This window comes from Lonchura striata, chromosome 4 (genome assembly GCF_050655825.1).
Source record: "Lonchura striata isolate lonStrDom1 chromosome 4, ASM5065582v1, whole genome shotgun sequence".
Classification (NCBI taxonomy): domain Eukaryota; kingdom Metazoa; phylum Chordata; class Aves; order Passeriformes; family Estrildidae; genus Lonchura; species Lonchura striata.
Window position 1 is genome coordinate 51,494,500 of NC_140706.1, and position 12,356 is coordinate 51,506,855.

General features: G+C 39.9%; 1 protein-coding gene across 27 annotated transcripts in view; it reads right to left on the reverse strand.

Annotated features, from left to right (window-relative positions):
• BMPR1B (bone morphogenetic protein receptor type 1B) overlaps nt 1-12,356 on the reverse strand; it is a 228,445-nt gene that overhangs the window by 27,162 nt on the left and 188,927 nt on the right. For all 27 annotated transcript variants that reach the window (XM_085579105.1, XM_085579097.1, XM_085579095.1 and 24 more), the window contains one exon: nt 2,666-2,822. In XM_085579105.1, the coding sequence (XP_085435231.1) occupies nt 2,666-2,805 (140 nt within the window). In that variant the 5' untranslated portion in view covers nt 2,806-2,822. The remainder of the gene's footprint in view (nt 1-2,665; nt 2,823-12,356) is intronic.

Genomic DNA, 12,356 nt, shown 5'->3' on the forward strand with positions numbered 1-12,356 from the left:
AAAAGGCTTTTAGTGGCTACATATGCGGCAAGCAGATGATAAATGCAATAGCTTTTAATCTGAAGGATTCCATTTATTCTTCAGACAAACACTGACATTGACATTTCTTGACGTTCAAAATAGGGAAAGTTTCTTTATAGTGATGCTCAGTGATTGTCTGAGTGCTTTAAAATTGTGCCAAGAGTCATTCATACAGGATAAAATACAAAAGTTACTGCCTGACTAGGAGGATGATCCCAAAACTCAGGGGAAACTTATAATCCTTGCTAACCTGGTTGGTTGTACTCAAATCTTTTGAAACTTTGTCTCTATCCAGCCAACTAACCAGATACCTAACAATCAGCTAACCAGACACCTAATAACCACTCTTTCCCAACAGAAGGCTCAGGATCTTATTTTCTGTGTCATCCATAATTCCAGATATGTAGTAGGGAATTTTAGAAAGCAATTATTACATTATTACACTAACAGTTAAACATATGCAGGGAAAACAAGGGGTGTCAAGTCCTTCACACCTCACTGCAACTCTCACACCAAGGCAGTGGCAGCCATAGCAATGATCACTATCATGAACATGATTACTGCTGAGAAGCCATTAAGGCAGTGCATTTAAATTAATTTAATTTGTTTTATATTACTCCAAACTACTCAGCAATTTTTCACTTATGCTGTTGCTCACTGGCCAAGTGGCAAGGTGGGTACTGCTCAGAGGACAGCACACGGCAGGAGAGAGGAGCTGACCTAAAGCTAGTCTCCTGACTGTTCCAGGAAACTCCTGACTGGGCAGAAAAGTGATTAATATTTGATGGATAAATTCCAGCTTCAATTATTATTTTGATGTCTAAATTGGAAAAAATCATTCTGGCAATAAAGCAGAATATTCAAGCCTGAAGCCTTTAAGGATTATGAAGACAAAAAGGGTTACAATTTTGTGTTTTGTGACCACTTAACTGCCTATCCTTGGGCATTAACACCTAAAAAAAAGTTTGACATTTGACACTGTAAAAGAGACTATGAAGAGAGTTTCTTGAAAGTACTGCAGTAAGGGAAAATGCACAAATCCATTCTAACAGGACATTCACTCATAGTTCCATGAAAAATATTTCATGTCAATGATGCCTACAAAGAGACATGCAAAAGCAGGCCTACCCAGCTGGGGGATAAACCTTGCTCAGTCTGTTCCTCAGTATGGATCTCTTTGTGCTTCCTAATTCAAGGATTTAGAAGTCATCTGCAAATTCCCTATTGCTGTGTGTGTGAGACAGCACATAGGAAAGCTGTGGCTCTTGCTGGGCAGGAAGAGGAAACAGCTGATTCACACTGCAGGGGATCAGCAAATTGGTATCAGAGTGGGGTTTTATAGCTTTTTAAACTGACTGTCGTGTGAGAACAGTTAGGTCTAACTCCTGGCTGGAGCATGGGCTTGTAGGAAGAGGTTAGAAAGGGGAAATGGTATTTACAGCTGTCACCAAAACTTTGATAAGCTTTAGTAGGAAACTGCAGGCTGAGGAGAAGAAAGTCAGGCTGCAAACCCACACTGAAAAATCCAACAAAGCAATCAGTACTTTCAGCAACCTCCGGCTTTCCCCATTTCTCTTTTAAATACACTGCCTTGAAGAGCTGACACAATGTTAGACAATCTCACCTCAAACAGCACTGCATTTCACATCTGTGCCCTGCTTCGATGTGTCTCTGACTCCAACAGCTCCACCAGGCTATTGGCTGAGAGTTGGTGTCTCCAGTAACCCAGCTGCTCTAGCCAAGCACAAAAGTTTAAATTCCTCATATGGAACATGAAGAGCTCAGCCCAACTTTGCTGCAGCTAAAGCAAACTACCTGCACCTCGAGCCAAGACCGAGGTTCATTCAACCTTCACTCAGCCTTCGTTCAAGGGCAGTTTTATGTGTCCAGCAAGAGCTGCTTTTGGGTAGGGGAACAGCAGCTTGGTCTTTCCACAGGTACACTCAGTCACCTCTGCTTGCTTCAGCAGTGCAACACAGACCAGTGCTGAGCCTTCAAGGAGATTGTGCACATCTGGGCCTGCCTCTCCCCCAAGGAGCCAAAAGGTCCTGAGGAAGCAGAATCCAACCCAAAAGAGAAATCTGAAGTACTCTAAGCTCAAAATTAAGAAGAAGGCTAGAGTTAGTAGACAGAAATACTCAACACTTCACATCAATATAGTTTCCCTTTTAGCTTGCAAATAAAAAAATCCCCCAAATCCAAATCCTTAAGGACCTACAGATACAACTACTGCAGACACAAACAAAGACCAGGGTTCTTATAAATAGTATTCTATTGAGAGTGATTATAAATTTATAATAATTTATTGACATTTCAATATATTTCCATTAGGTCTCGTCTCATTAACTGTATGCTCCTTTATAAACAAAGTTCAACCTTCAGAATATTCCATATTGCAATGCATTAAAAGAAGTATTATCTATAATGATAAATATCTGTATGCCCTAACAAAACAAGAAACAACAATCATGCAGCTGATATCTAGGTAAAAATTACTTCTGATTTTTAGACACAGTGAAAACTGACTCATTTACATATCACTGCTTAAACAAAAACTGTGACACCCAACTTGGGACTGCTGAGCTGCCACAAGTATGTTTTGCCATGTATCACGAATCAATCACCAGCTATCTATCCCACAAACCTGCAGGTGTTGTTGACGGCGTCCTCAGGGCAGTGGTGGTGGCACTGGCAGGACAGCTTCTTCTGAGGAGGAGCAGGGGCCATACTCTCACCATCTTTCCTGGTCTCCATGCTCAGCTTGCCAGAACTTCGCAAGGCCATGTTGTTTAGAAAAGTGGCTGTAAGAGAGCAAGAAAAACAAACAGTTCTAGGCTGTATTGCAAGATTTGAAACAAAGGCTTTAAACTACTTCTACCTATAGAAATTTAAGGAAGTTATTTGAGATGAGCGTTCATCACAGAGTGTTCTTCTGGAGTTTGAAGCGGTCAACATGGTTGAGACTTATTGGACCTCGGTAGTATTAGATCAAAGGTACTGATGCTCGAGTTCTGCCACTGCCAAGAGATATATTGTGCTTTTATTATTATACATTGTACAGTACAGCTTTTCTTCTAGTGCATTACACAATGCATTACACAAGGTCAAATCCTTGTTTACACCTTTGCATTTTCTTTATCTCTAGAGAAGAGCTACATTCACTGAACGCCATAAAAATCAGAAGGATTTATGGTACTCCAGGCAGAACAGAACACGGGCACACGGTTTAACAAAGTCTTAACAGAAAGTGATGTTCTTTCAAATCCAACAGCATGTTCCGTCACCGAATTGCAAAAGCACTGCTTGGAAAACAAGGGGAAGAGCTCATTTCTGTAAAAGTAAAGTCTATAAACAAAGTAAAAAAAAGAATGTGTTTTCAGATGAACTTGCATTCATCTGTATGCTGAAACATATGGAGGTGATTTCTAAAAATATCAGAGTACTGAATCTCCATGGAGCTGGTGGAGTACAGCTGCAGATGTTGCTGATAGGCTAGGAGCTGTTTAAGCAACCTCCTTCCCCCAGCTATACTCATAAATATCATCTTTCGGTTCTTGTGAAAATTTTAAGTCTCAAAGACAAAAATGAGATTAGCGCGAAAAGCTTCAACTGGCAGTTCTTCACTCTCCCTTTGGTTCCCTGTAAGAAATCTTACCAAAGGGTCACGTACAAGCAGCTGTCTCCAACAGGGTAGCTGAAGAACAGGCTTGAATTTCTTGATTTGGTGTTAGGTCTTTAAAACAATTGGTATTAAAATTATTTTGATTGCCCTTTACTCTAAAATTTTCCCAAATCTCCATCATTAGGACTGATTTATTGTGGAGCTGATAAAAAACATCGTATTTTTTTTAGGTCCCTACAGAGAGATAGGGTGGCCAAATAGGCAGAGGGGACAGGGACAAGCAGCTACACTTCAGGGCTTGGATTGCAATCAAGTGAGGAGATGAGAGTGAGGCTGAACAACTCTGAAGCAGAGAAAGGCTGGAGGAAGCACAGGTCTGTTCTACCAGTCCTTGCCCTTAGGAGAATGAAAAAGCCCAGTCTGGACTCCTGGGAGCATGGGACCAGCCAGGGCACATCATGCTTCCAGCTGCATATCCTTCCTCTCCTGTGCCAGCTCTGGTAGCACAGGATAGTCTGGCAGACAGGCTTTAGTTTTCTGCAGTGTAACATGAGACAATGCAAGCTTATAAATAAAGTCAGAAAAAAAGCTGTAACTTGTTAGCTCTGGGAGAAGTGGGGTTTTGCAAGTAAGAGCACTGCATTTAGAGAAGTGCTAGCCTTTTTAACACCATAGCCCTTCCACTACTTGCACAAGAGGTATATGAATAATATTAGGGTGATACACATGAAAGAGACTCATTCACCATGCCAGACTAATACGCCTATGAAACACAAAATTCATACAGCTTGACCTTTGCTCAGTACCTCTATATGCCACTAGAACCAACTGGCTTCTGGATTAGCTCACCTCTTTCTACAGTCAAATCAGACAACCAGTTACAAAACATATACAAACCATGGGCTCGTAACCCTTGTGTCCAGCATGAAGATATAAACTGGATTCACAACACAACTGGCTGTCAGCCCCATACTGTTCTTGGCAAAATCTCATACTAACATTTGGCAAAATCAGAACTAAGTGCATGCGTCCACTCAAGATGCACTGTGTGTATGTGTTGTTGTGTACTTGCAGCTGTACCTTAAGATGAAGTAGATGCTTAAATTAATGCACTGTTGTTTGTTTCTCCTAATGTGATTAGGCAGCCTGTGCATAACAAACTAATATCCACAGATATTTGCTCCCTGGGTCACAGGATTAGGGATTACCTAAATTCTCTTTCAAACCACCATTTTTTGCAGTATTACTTTGTTATTATTGGATGGGGAATGCTCAGATATTAATATTCCTGTCAAGGATTTTCAGTCTTCAAGCTCATGAGGCAACCAAGTGAACTGCTAGCTCATGAGTGTAATAGTTTACTCTGTACATCACCTCCACAGCTCTTTCTACAAGCTACCTGCACTTTTAGCAGGGATCTTTCCCCAACAAGGAGTGTAAAGACAAAAGCTTCTTACATCTGGCACATAAACTGGGGAAAGGTTTCATTACACATTTGATGGTGCCTGAATATGGGAAATTTAGGCAGCTGAATACCATCCTCATAATATATATAACTATAGATCATTCATTTTTCCAACAACCATATAAAACAATCATACCCCAACGCCATCTGTGGCCATCACTTGCCAGTGATGTGATCATGAACAGCTTCTGCAAAACTTGCCATAAACAACAGCTTCCACCCCTAGACCTGGTTGCACTCTCAGATATAATAAGATGGGCGGAAATTGCTACATTGGAATCAAAAAACTGATGTACCATCAAGGCATTGCAGGTGGCTATTTAGAGATGTAGCTTGGTTTTGGGAAAATTTAGGACAGATAGGCTGGCATTCAAATGTACAGCTTCTAAGAGCTGAAATTAGCAATGCAACCTAGTATTTTGTTTCCACTTAATGCCCAGAAATAAAACTACTGCAAAAGCATTGCAGTTTAGCATCAAATATATTAAATCGAATAAAACTAAAATAGGCAGAAATAAGACACTTTCAATCAAGTTCTTTTCTGTCTTCTAAAATGTAAAGCTCTTCTCACTCTATTCTCTTGCTCCTTTCATGCTTTCATTTCCTGGCTGGTAGCTAAAATGATGGGCAGATCTTTTGCCTCTGAAATTCAGGTGTCTCACCCAGCAGATAACCATGGAGCATGTAAGAACTCTTCTCCCACTCGGAGCTGAGTTTCAACAAGGTTTCTTGACTTCTCTGTCTGCTTGACTTCAGCGCAGAAAGGTTTTCCAGGAGTTCCTTCCCCAGAAGGAAACGTATAGGAATGAACTCACAAGAGAAGTGGGGAGAACTTTCCAGCTTGGCAACAAGTTCCTCCTGATCACAGGTGTGGAAAGCACAGTTTGGGATAGTGAACAGCTTGTTCATCTTGCATTTGCTCCTGTTCTGTAACAAGACCATGCTGGCATGCTGACCTGGCTCTGTCTAGGGTTGAGAAGCCCTTTGGGTTTTGAAAGCTCTCCTAGAGCCCTGAAAGCAAGAGATTTCAGGCTATTTAAGCTTGGCTGCTTCTTTGTTGTAGCCTACTCTATTGCAGTCGGCTCATGGTCAGCTTCCCATTCCTGACACACTGAGCACAGCTTGGGAGAACTGCAGAAAAACAGTGGTATCAAAAATAAGGTTATTTTAGTCTGCCGAAAAACTTACTGACTCCATCAGGGAATTCATCAAAGCAGTTCATCACCTGAAGTTCAGCATCAGACTGGTATAGACTCATCAAGATCAGCTGAGTTTCTCAGCTTAACTCTCTTTTCCACTAAAATTCATCAGCATGTACAAAGCACCATTCACCACAAGGACGAAGTCAGCTGCCAGGGCTTTGATATCTCTTTGGAGTACTATTCCCGAGAGATATTTTCCTCTCTAGGACTGGGACCACTGAAAATTGTGATGTGATGGCCTCTGTTAGGAATCTCTACCTGAGAATGGGGACTGTGTGCAGCATGCCATTGCTTTGTTTTTTCCATGTCTTACTGTGTCTCTCCCTCTATGCTTTGGAGTCCTTTATAGAAAGGATCATCTACAAAGACCGTGAATCCAGGAGAAGGAAAACAATGAAAATAAAGTGCTGTAAAATGAAAGTAATTCTCACAGTCATACAGGATAATGTTAATGTCTAATTTAAACCCCTACTAACCTTCAGTGTCAACAAATAATCCTTCTTGGATACAGTCTTCCATCTATCAGCACTAAGATTTGCAACAAAATACTTTGCCATGTGGCAAACCCTTTCATGGCATTTCAGCGAGTTCTGCTGTGATTTTTAAAATTGTGTGAGAAGCATCATAGACCCCCACTCCACAATGACAATGAAGTAACCATAAGGATGAATTCTAACTTGCTTTTAAACAACGTTGTTGTTTGTTGGTTTGACAGATCTGCAGGCAGTGATACCTCGCACACAAAGGAAAATTACCTATTTAAGCTTAACACTGGCTCACATAGGTGCAGGAAAAAATCTGATCTTGAGAGCCAGTCTTTCAGTGTACATTCAGTCCTCAAACTCTCTGCCATGGCTGCCAATAAGTACTTCAGCCCCTGCCAACTGTAGCCATAGTTATGTGATTTGGACAGAATTTCTCCACTACAATCTGGATAAAGCCCAGTGACTCATTCCATACTGGCCCATAGCCATTGGATGATAATGACTTTTGGGCACTGCTCCGATTCAACAAGTCTGGTAATGTTGGAGGTGAAAAAGCTCTTTATTCTGTTTCTCTGTATTCTGTGGTTTGAATTTTAAGCCATCCTGTTCCTGGAGAATGAAGAATTAGCAGTAGTTATCTTAACAGATTGATTTCTGTGCCATAGCTGTGAGATTTATGTGCTGTCTATGCAGTGAAAAAAGCAAATCTGTCATGATCTTGCAGGGATTCGTAAGGAGTAGAAGTCAGACTCGCTCCTTCCCCAAACAGATGCCAAGTACAAAAAAAAAAAAAAAAAAAAAAAAAAAGGTTGAATATCATCCATTCACATTTTCCCAGTCTAATAACAACATCTGGTCACAGCACTCTCTGACTAGGAGCACTAGGAGCAAGGCTTAGTGCTTCAGGGAAGGCACACACCAAAGAAGCTTCCACACATCATAGAACAACTTGTTTCAACATACTTCATCTTCTCCTTTAAAATGGAAATTAAGGATATTCATACGAAAGTGTCTGAACCATAATTGAAAACATACCAAAACAATGCAAACCTGAGAAGAAAATCAGTCAACTTGATAAAATAGTTAAGATGGGAATTTTAAACCACAAGATGACTTTATGTCCTGCACTAATCTACATAGTGTGCTTTTCCTCAAAACAGACTTTTTATTTTAATAAAAATTGTCTTGCAACACCCTGCTGGAGTTTCCTATGCCATACCATAAACCACAGCCTGATGACTTCCCACCAAGCCAGGGTTATACCATCAACATTACTGTTTTAGGAGAAAGGGAAATAAATTACTGCTAACTCACTGTACTTTACGACTCTCAGATAAAAGAATTTCCATGGGATATATTTTGGCAAATAGTCAGCAATGAAAACAGCACAGTTAGAAGACTTGAAATAAATTACACCTCTTAACTCAGCCTGATCTACTGTGTAAAATAGTTAAGAGGTAACAATAAAGCACTTTTTATTGGTGATAATTATGTAACAGAAGGAAAACTGGATCATGACAGTTTCCCTTTGCTGGATATTCAAGGCTACCATAAAACTCAAGGAAATATCAGATACTGAGACCTTCATATTTTTGATCCAAAACTACAGTAAAAAAAGTCTGCATTAATACAGCAGAAAAAATGAAAAGAGCACACTTTGCTTTTCAGTGTGTGACTGTATTGTACTAGTGAGTCCAAACTCAAATTGGTATCAATCCATGCTTGAAAATAGCTGTACCTTGATATACATCCACTACACACTTTGACATATTACAAAGGATGTAATATTGTAGGGCTTTTGTATTATTTGCACCATTTCCCACCTATGCTGGATTTCCTGTAAAACAAAATACAGAGAACCTACAAGTTGCTCCTTCTTATCTCTAGATTTCAAAATTTGGGGTGGTTTTGTTTCTATTCATAATGCAAAAAAGGTTTAAAATAAAATGTGCTTTTAAACAACCTGCCAAAGCAGTTTTCTTAAGAACTGTTCCTGTCCATATTCATAGAATTGTCACTGAGTGCCAATATAGCTACAAGCATCCAGCACCACTTTAAATGATGTCTTTATTTTTCAGAATTATTAGTTTAAAAGTTTAGCATGCAATGTAAGAAGCTGTGACAAAGCCACTGAGTAAAGACCCTCCAAAGTAATAACCATTTCATACTACTTACAACTTACAAACACAAAGGCTTCTTTGGTAACACAGCCCATGGAAAATGCACGTGGAATTTGCTGTCTGTTTTCCTCTCATTTCTAATGCCCACAGTTAATCTTTGACATATTTTTCATTTGGAAGAAAATGGGAATTGCTTGGCACATTTTTATAGCATGTACCAACACAATGTAAAAAAAAAAAAAAGTAGAAAATTAAGACAACTTTAAAATTTCCAAAGAAAATTGCATGCAAAGTACTTTATCCTGTCATCTTGGATTCAGTAAAGTCTATTGCTATCCACTATAATTCTCCATTAATAAATATTCCCCATTTGTGTCAAATATTTTGCCTAATTCTACCTTCTACAATTCCTTGGTTCAATGTGTAAATGCTCCATGAGAAAATAAAATCTTTTAAAATGTAAGTTAGTCTTTAATATTTGCAAAGAAAAGCGAGCAGGTAGTTCACATAATTCTCATTAAGATACCAACACAATTTCTTTATTTTTAATCCCTTTCCAAGAGTTGTATTTCAGCCAGCAAAGGTTGGTGCTATCAATCTGGAACAATTAAATGCAAATACTTCATAAATACTAAGGTGAGATCCAAAGTCCAATGTGAGAATGACTGATTCTTTTGGACACAGAGAAAACAGAGACTGAAGGTCACCTTTGCATCTGTTGTCAGCGTCAAGACCATCCCTCAGGAATCTCTGACCCAGAAGGAATGCTTTAAGGAAAACATTCCCTTTGTCAAGGAGGACTGGATTAGAGAACACCTAGTCAAATTTGCTATCCACAAGTCCATAGGCCCTAACGTGACACATCTATGAGTGGTGAGAGAGCTGGCACACACCAGAATGAGTCTAGTCATGATCATCCTTGCAAGGTTGTGGCAACCTACAGAGGTGCATGAGAACTGAAGAAAGAAAACGTCACCCCAGTTTTAAACAGCGCAGGAGAGAGGAGCCAGGGACCTACTGGCCAGTCAGCCTGACTTTAATTCCTGAGATCAGCTCACTTGGACAGAGCACAGTGCTAATAACACCAAGGTGCTGCGTTTGGTCCTATGTGGGCCATTCACTCGATAGTTGGATTTGATGATCCTTGAGGATCCCTTCCAAGTCAGAATATTCTGTGAAAGGAGAATGATAGAACACCTCATTCCAGAGGCCATCTCTGTCAATATGAATGACAAGAAAGTGATCAAGAGTAGTCAACATAGATTCACTGAAGTTAAATTATGCTCAAAACAGGGGATAGAAATTACAACACAAATATGTCAAAAAGGCAATTTGCATATTAACAAACAGCACAGCCTGTGCCACACTCTATATTTTAGAAAAAGTTATTTAAAAAATATAGGAAAATTGTTGCTAACATCCTAACATCCTAAGGTAGTTACTTCTGTTTCTAAGCCACAAATCACCACATATACTTGCAGTTCCAAGCAGCAAACACCAAATATGATCACCTAGAGATTATGCAAATGTCACTACAAGTGATCTTGAAAACTCTCCTGAACAGCAGCAACAGGGGAAAGAATACACAGATGGGAAGCAATGCAATGTGATACCATTGCTACTAATCCATGTTTGCTATCTGATCTTTAGGAAAGCAGCAAAGATTGCACTGTGCAAGCTGCAGATTTTTACTTATTATCATTTAAGATGATATTGAGATTGAGGGGATTCAGAAAATGGAATTTAAATGAAACAGCAAGAGACAGCTCTGACCTCATGGATCTCTTAGATATGTTTAATAAATCACTGTCACTCCTGTTGCCTTTCCAAAAGAGAAGAAACACAAGTGCACCATGCAGTTGAGACAAAAATAGTGCCTGGAAGATAAAAATACCAGCTAGCCATTCTCACCTCAAGATCAAAGACTGCACCTGGATATTAAAATATAATTAGCATGTGCACATGCTATGCTTGCAGAAATCAGTGCCAAAACTATTCAGAGGTGCTGGTGCCCTTCTGACTGACTGGGTTTGTCTGTTCAGGAGTAAATGTGACATAACCCAAACTCAGCCTAAAGAGCATTTACTTCATAAATTTACTTCATGAATTACCAACTCCTTTCTAATTTCTGCTACATTGCTGTCATTCCCTTTTACTCTTCTTGTAAGAACAAATTAAATAATGTTGACAGTCACAAAACCAGAACTGTCATATAGCTGCTATGTTTATAAGCATACTATATTTTTAATGTTTGTGTTTGGTTTTTTTTTTTTTTTTCCAAATTCTGGGGTTTTTTTGTTGCTTTTTTTTTCCCAAATTCTGGTCATATAACTTCTTTTAAATTCATTCTTCCCAAAACATGGGGATGATGATGCTTCCTGCCAATTCCCCTTCCAACTTTTCCTCAAGTGCCTGTCCATCTTCCAGAAGGACAGATTATTTGGTGTCAGAAAAAAAAAAAAACAACTAGTATTTTTATAATTTTTCATGGATTAATGCTATCCGCATCCCAAAATCCCACGTGTTTAGGACACTCTCAGTAACTAACTGTTGTTGAATGAAGTGCTCAAGGATCTCCAGGAATTTTTCTGCCTGGAGGCAAATGCCACCCTGACAGGTCACCAGGCCAAGCAGAGTTTTAAGCAACTGAGCAAGTGACTGTATAAATTGCTGCCCTGTTACGCTGCCAAGGCAGGGACTGCATTGAACTGACTGCTGCTACTGTTGGCTTCACCACACACGCTGTGCAGGCATTTGAACTGCATGTGTGGAAACCATAACCATGAAGAAGATCTTTGTGTTCATGAATGAGGGCTGAGGCACAAACCTTATCATCTGCAAACACGGCTGAATGCCACAGAAAGTGTCATTGACTTACTCACTTTGATAGAAAACAAACAAATCCATTTAGAGGGGGAGGAAAGCATATCTACTGCAAACCAAAATTAATTGCACGTATGCAACAACAATAATGAATTTTGACCACAGACATAAGCACTACAGTTTTCCAGAAGTGTTTGAGCAGCCTAAAAGCATTTCCCTCTCTGAATGCTCCAGAGCTCATGTCTGGGCAGGAAGGGGGTGTATGCTACCCATGCCAATGACATTGCCACCAACCCATCAAGCAGTGCCCACCAACAGGCTTCCATGCTCAGTCACACACTCGGGCCTCTGTGAGTGGAAGAACCAGCCCTCAGCCCCACTGAGTCTGCTTGCATTGCTTTTTTTCCCAATGCCATACACATATATCTTCACACCTACACTTCATACACAACCTCAAAACCCAAGAAATGTGCACAGCAAACACCCTTGGCAAGATCACATCCCAGGTGCTCTTCTCCTCGACCAGAAGTTTTCAAGAGATGCATGACCACCTTTCTTTCATTCTCTACAGATTTCTCCACAATTCTATTCTAATGTAGAACTTTTTTTTCTCTGTGT